Raw genomic sequence first — 6,646 nt, forward strand, 5'->3', positions numbered from 1 at the left:
CATTTGAGACAGGTGGAGAGACCGTTGGTCGTCGAGATCCCCAAGGTCCCTGGGAGAGTAAGGAGGCCACATCCCTCTGCAGCCGCTCTTCTGTGGCTTCCAAACCTTCCCAAAATAGCTCAGCCTCCCCATCATCACACAGGCTGAAGAAGCAGCAGCCCTACAACCCAGCTGTGGGGGTCACAGAGCCCACGAGCACCACACACCACCCTCAACCAAAGTGGTTAAACCCCTAAAACAAACCCCCTCCCAGCCTTTCATTCCTTCAGGGCAGCATCCCCGGGTCTGCTGGGCCAGGCAGTGCCAGCGGCAGCCAGTGAACCACATGGGCTTGTTCTCCAGCAGCAAAAGAAAAGAGCTGGGACCCTCACTGCCTTTTCCTGCCCTTCTATTGAGGGAACAGTGCAATTATCTTTGCAGATGCATCACTATATGACAAAAAATAGTAGCCGAGATAGAAGCGCCACGTCCCCGCAGAATCCAACTATCAATGGAAAATTACGCATTCATTACTGGGCTTTATTTAGGGGCTTATTTTATTCATTGGCTCAGCCAAAACTGGCCAGCATGGCTGCCTTGTCTGGTGAGGGCTGTTCCCTCAGCAAGGGGCTGAGGGTGCTGGGGTGACCCTGCTCCCCGAGGTGGGTGCCCGTGGCAGCACCAGGCACACAGGGCAGAGCCAGGACAGGCCACCAGCTGCTGGGAGTGGTGCTGGACCCACCAGGTGGCTGCTGCCCACCTGGAGCACAGGACCTGCAGTGAGGCCCACCCAGGACTCTTGCTCCACTGGCTGCCACATTAACTAGCGGGTGACAGCTTGGCTCTGTGCCGCTTGGAGCCGGCCTGGCCGTGGCAGGAGGCCCAGAGGGGGCAGCCACGTGCTGCCCCAGGTGGAGGCAGGAGGGGAGCCAGCAGGGCAGGGAGCCGCCAGCTGCAAGGAGGAGAATGCGCTGCAGGACCAGCCCGGGGTGCCAAAGCCCACTCTGAAGCCAGGGGGACAGTGGGTGATCCACGGGGGACAGGGTGACCCAGGGGGGCAGAGAGAGATGTGACTGGACAGGACAGGTCAGCCAAGGTGGGACCTGGCAGGCACTGGTGGTGATGGAGACCTGTCCCAGCACCATGCCCTGGGGTGGCATGAACCACCTGGGTGCCTTGCTCATTTCCAGGTTTAGTTACAAACGCATTCCAAACCACGAACTCGCACCGAGCACCAGGTACAGGGGGGAAGGGGCTGTGTGTGACATAAAAACCTGCCAAAGCCCCAAGCGGCCAGGGGGTCTCCATGGGCCATGGGATATCTCTGTTCCCCAGCAGCCCCAGCCCTCCAAGGCAGTGCCAGCAGCTCAGCCCTGCTTCCAGGGGATGTTTGTGCCTGGCCCCACAGGTAGAGCCAAGCTGGAGGCTACAGTGATTCCCACCAGCCCTCATCCCAGTGCTGGGACAAGCAGGGGCAGCCCTGCCAAAGATGGGTTCAGGCTCCGTTCCTCCTGCTGAGGCTGCCCACCAGTTCCCACCCTGACAGTGTTTCACCCGCACAAGTGGAATTAAACGTCTTTTTGTCTGGCTGGGCAAGGGGCTCCGTGCGGCTGATGGAGGTAGGCAGCAGCTGGGGGGGACTCACAGGGCCAGGGACTGCAAGACCCCTCTGGGGAGGAAGATGGGGAGCCTGACTCCAGACTGCAGAGGCCAGGCACAACCGGAGGAGGGCAGCACAGAGGGACCGCAGCTTTGCCCCAGGGCTTGGGCGAGTCCAGTGCCAGGAGAGCAGATCAGAGACGTATCCCCAGCGTCACTGCTTCCTCTGTACAACCTGGCGGAGGTGCAGCTCGCTCTCCGCTGCCACAATGGGCTGCTCGTTCTGCCGGTGGTGGCTGATGAGGTGGCTGATGCTCTCAAACAGCACATCCTTGGTCCTTACCTGGGGTCGGGGCACAGCAGTCCTGAACTCAGGAGACCTGCCTTATCCCCTTGCAACCCCTGTGCCTGACCACACCTGCAGCCCGTGTTCCACACCACCCACCCCATGCCCTGACCCTCCCCTGGTCCCAATCACCCACCCCGGGCCCTGCCCTCACCCCCGTGCCCTGCCCTCACCACTCCCTCAGGGTCCACCAGCAGAAGATGCTTGGGCTGCCCGCTGTGCATGCCGGTCAGGACATACTGCCCCGGGTTGGTGAGACTGTCCCGCACCAGGAAGTCCCCGTCCATCTGCAGGAGCCTCTCAGCATCCCGTCGGCTCATCTTTCCGTGGTACCAGGGCTCCCGCCGAAGCTGCTCCTCCGTGGGGGCAATGGGGGCCTTCCGTGTGGGGGGGCTCGGCCACTGGTCCTCGATGGGGGGGCTGGTGCCACCCCCTGCAAGGCACTCATGGAGCTTCAGGGCATCCTCGAAAGGCCCTGCAGGAGCCAGGGGGTGCAGGGTGTCACCCCTGGGGCACAAGGCAGGGCTAGGGTGTGGTGAGGACAGGCCCTGGCTCACAGCCCTCCAGTGCTCTGCAGGGCACTGCTCTGGACTTGGCCAGTGCCAGCACCTCTGGGGCTGTGGTGGGTGGGCAGCTGACAGTACAGCTCAGCCTCCAGCACCAGCCTCCATGGTGCAGTGGCTTACTCATGTCAAAGAGGTCCTTTCTGGGGCTCTCCTCTGTCACTCCGTGAGCCACTGCCTCCGGCTCCCAGGCGTCCAGGCTCTGCGTGTTCACGTACATGTGCTCCTCGTAGTCCCGTGGCCCCAGGGAATGGCCATCCGCCTGCAGGTACCCGTCGCAGGGCTGACCTGGGAGGATGGGCATCACTGCTGGCCAGGACTGGGCAGAGCCGTGGGGACCCCCCCCGACTTACAGCTTCCCCCCCAGCAGTACCCACCCTGGTTCTCCAGGTCCCAGGGTGGCCCCAGCTGGCCGTTAGGGTCTCGCCTGGCTGCAAACCCGCCCTGGGAAAGGAGACAGTGAAGGTGTTGGGGAGACCCTGCCTGGGACCCCCACGGCGGGGCCAGCAGTGGCCCTGGGGGCTCACCTGGTTGGAGGGGACAGAGCTGGAGGGCTGAGTGTGGACGTGACCCAGGACTGTGCCGTGACGGAGCCGGGAGTCAATCAGCCCCCCCAGTGGGGGCTCCTTCCCTGGGATGCTGTTGTAGTAGTCGTGCTCGGCCACCTCCTCGTCCTCTCCCCAGGCCGACTCCTCTGCACCCAGTGCCCTGTAGGAGGGACGGTGAGCTGGGGACATTCTGCCTGGTTCAGACCCTCCCCACATCCAGCAGCAACAGGGGCTCTCAGAGCCACCTCCAGCCAGGGGCTGTACCCGGGACAGGGGCTGCAGCAGGGCCCCTCATCCCCCATACCTGTCTGGGGGTACCACCACCTTGGGGGGGCTGTGCAGGTACTGCTTGAAGCGCAGCTCAAAGGCCTGTCCCACTGTGCTGATGACGCTCTGTGCCAGCCCCTCACAGCACTCCAGGATGTGGCAGGCTGCAGATAGACAGGCTTGAGTGTTTTCCCCACACTCCTATTGCCCCTCTGGGCCCCCCTGAGCCCCTCTTCATGCTCCCCACAAGGGATCTCCTTCTCCAGCCTTCACCCCCCAATGCATCCCTCCTCCTCCACAAAGCTCCCGGGTGTGGGGGCCAGAGTCACCTCTCTGGTTGATGGGGTCCTTGGCAACATAGGCGACGTAGTCCGTGGTGTCCTGGGGGCACAGAGGGAGCTCAGGGCCCATGTCCTGCTGCTGCATGGGGAGTGGGGCTGGGGGCGCTGGGGAGAGGGGACATTTCGGCCCCAGCCCCACATCCTGACCCAGGGCCAGGCCGCCCTGCGCTTGGCTCAGCCATAGGACAGGCAGCCCCTGTCCCCACCGCCCTGGGGGGCCGCAGCCAGGGGAGTGCTGAGGTATGTGTGCCTCACCATGTCCCCACCGGAGGCGAAGGAGATGGACTGCATGTGGTGGTTAGCGATGATCTGTGTGGGCGACATGGCCCGGGGGAACATTAGCACAGGGGCCACCAGCCCCCAGCTCACAGGCTGGGAGGCAGCAGGACCATGTGCCCAGGAACACTGTCACCTGGCGCGTGGTGGGGATCATGAGGTTCAGCCCATCAACGGAGATGTTGACAGCGATGCTCATGCCAGCAAAGCGCAGGTTGCTCTTGCCCAGGATGGAGAACAGGGCTTTGTTAGGAGCCTGATAGGGGAGAAGACGGTGAGGGTGATGCAGCCCATCAGGACCAGGCTTCCTGGGGTGAATGAGAAAAAGAGGGGTGCCCCAAGAGACCCCAGACCCACATGCTGCACAGGCACCCTCAGTGCCCTGTCCCACAGCCTCAGCTTGCCCCTGAGAGGGACAAGCTGAGTGGAAACTTACCTTCTTCTTCCAGATGCCCTTCACACCTGGCACCGCCTCATACAGTCTGTTGATGGCTTCCCTGCAATGGACAGCCCCTGGTCTGCTCACTGCTCCAGACCCCTGGCTCTTCTCAGCTGCCTCCCCCCACACGCACGGCTCTGTGGGCTCTGGAGGCTTGACCCCCACAGCCTCAGGTGCCGCAGCCTCCTGGCAGCGCTGCCCCACGTCACTGCCTGCAGTCCGTAATCCCAGCAGGGGACACCTCCCTTCTCCTCTTTCCACCCATTGATCTATGGCAGTGCCCTTCGTCTGTGTCCCTGCGTGCAGGGTGGGTCCTGTGGGGCAGGGCTCCCCCAGACCCACATCTGTCTCTCCACAGGGCCCTGGGGAGGGGGAGCACCCAGGGCCACCGGGGGCTTTGAGTGGCACTGGGGGATGGGAGAGTGGGACTGTGGGGCCGTACCTGGTGACCTGTGTCCGGGTGTTGAAGTCGAGGGACCTCATGGAGCGCAGCACTTCGATGCACCCCATGTACTGCGGGGGGTGCATGGCCAGAGCAGCCCAGGGCAGGCAGTGGAGAGGAGAGAGACTGGGTGTCAGTGAGAAGGGCTCCTTCCACACCAGCTCCAGGGCTCACAGAGCGGCCTTTTGTCCCCCGCCCCAAAATGCCCCATCACATGCCCAGACCCCACGCTGAGACCCCACAAACTCATCTGTGTGCTACAGCTTGTGATGCCTCGTAGGGGTTCACTGTGGCAGGGTTCCCGAGGCAGGTTGCCCGGCCCAGGAAGCCCCCGGCCCCCAGCCCCATCCCGGGAACTGCGTGTGTCAGGGGCGGCTGCCTCGGGGCAGCCATGGGTAGGACTCGACCGGGGGCTCTGCCCGCAGCCGTCAGGAGGAGCGGCCGGACCCGCCGAGCCCCGCACACGCGCGGGGCCGGGGTCTCCGCGCCTTCCCGCGCCGCGGGGCTCCGGCGGGACTTACCCGGACGATGTAGGAGACGCCGGGCCCCAGCACCCGCTCGTCGGGGTGCAGCCAGCCCTGCGCCGGTTTGCGGATGAAGCTGCCCTTGCGACTCCATTCGTCCCCGTCGGGCCGGGCCCCCGCCGCCGCCACCGCCCCCCGCGCCCTCCCCGCCGCCCCCCGGGCCCGCCCGCCGGCCGGCAGCGCGCAGGGCGCGGCGCAGAGCGGATCGCAGGCGCCCAGGACGGCGGCCAGCCCCGAGGGGGGCCCCGCCGGGGCGGGGGGGGTCCCGGGCGGCGCCGGCAGGGCCGCGGCCGAGGAAGCCGCCGGAGCCGGGGAACTTCCACTGCGGCATCCGCGGCAGCAGCGCGCAGAAGGTGGTGCCGTGCTCGGGCTCCTCGCCCGCCGCGGGGCAAGGCCCGGGGGCCGGCGACGGCATGGGGACGGTCAGCGGCTCGTCGCGGAAGCGGTCATACTTGGGCTCTGGGAGCATGCCCGGGGCCGCGCTCCGCTCCGCCGCGCCGCTCCGCTCCGCCGCCGCGCCGGCTCCCGCCCCCCGCCCGCTCCCCCGGGGCCGCGCCGCGCTGATGTCATGGTGTGAGCGCTCCGCCGCCCGCCCGGCCCCGCATCCCCCGCCCCCGGCTCCCCCCGCCGCGCTGGACCCGCGGCCGCCAGAGCATCCCCGTCCCTCCCAGCATCCCCGCCCACCCGAGCATCCCCCGGGCCCCAGCTCCACCCCACGCCTGAGCAGGCCCCGCAAACACGACCCGTGGGGCCGGAGCCACCCACGCTCTGCCCTCCATCCTGCTCCAAACCCGCTGTCCGCGGCCCGCGGCCGAGCACAGGCTGTTGCCCACTTGTGCTTTGCATTAGCTGGAGGGAAACGGGCAAGCAGCGCCCGGCGCTGCCTTCATCCACAGCGGAGGCGTTTTCTGCTCTTTCCACCTCTGCATTCCCGAAAAGCGCTACGAGAGCCCAGGGCTGGCCGGGGGGGAGGAGGGGTTTGGCCAGGCTTCACTGCACAACCAGGCTGCCCTATTTCTGTGCCTCCCAGCCCACTGGTCTCATTCGCTCTGATTTCATCTGCCTCCAAAGCCGGAACTGACTCCCATTTGTTTATATCTGTCTGGAGGGCTCAGGTAGTAAAAAGCACAATCATTTTCTTGCCTTTCTGTCTGTAACTGCAGCAAGCAGGGAAAAAAACCCAAAACCCTTAAAGGGACTTTCTGACCTCAGTGGAGCCACTTGCCCTTCTTCCTGCCCTGGGGCTGTGGCGTTTTTCAAGCAGTTAAGGGGCCCCGAGGTTGGCTGGGTCTAGAAGTGAGAGGGGGCACGGAGTAGATGCC

At 65.3% G+C, this 6,646-nt stretch overlaps 1 protein-coding gene across 1 annotated transcript; it reads right to left on the reverse strand.

Moving 5' to 3' along the window:
• Positions 1–498: 498 nt before the first annotated feature.
• Positions 499–5,801, reverse strand: SHC2 (SHC adaptor protein 2). The gene is given in 13 exon segments (XM_032712237.1): positions 499–1,921; positions 2,098–2,399; positions 2,611–2,775; positions 2,865–2,931; positions 3,015–3,195; positions 3,340–3,466; positions 3,632–3,683; positions 3,899–3,952; positions 4,056–4,175; positions 4,356–4,416; positions 4,801–4,871; positions 5,322–5,583; positions 5,585–5,801. Coding segments are annotated over 13 exon segments (1,800 nt in total). The 5' UTR covers positions 5,794–5,801; the 3' UTR covers positions 499–1,792.
• Between the last annotated feature and the right edge of the window lie 845 nt (positions 5,802–6,646).

The sequence above is a fragment of the Chiroxiphia lanceolata genome, chromosome 27 (genome assembly GCF_009829145.1).
Source record: "Chiroxiphia lanceolata isolate bChiLan1 chromosome 27, bChiLan1.pri, whole genome shotgun sequence".
Classification (NCBI taxonomy): Eukaryota; Metazoa; Chordata; class Aves; order Passeriformes; family Pipridae; genus Chiroxiphia; species Chiroxiphia lanceolata.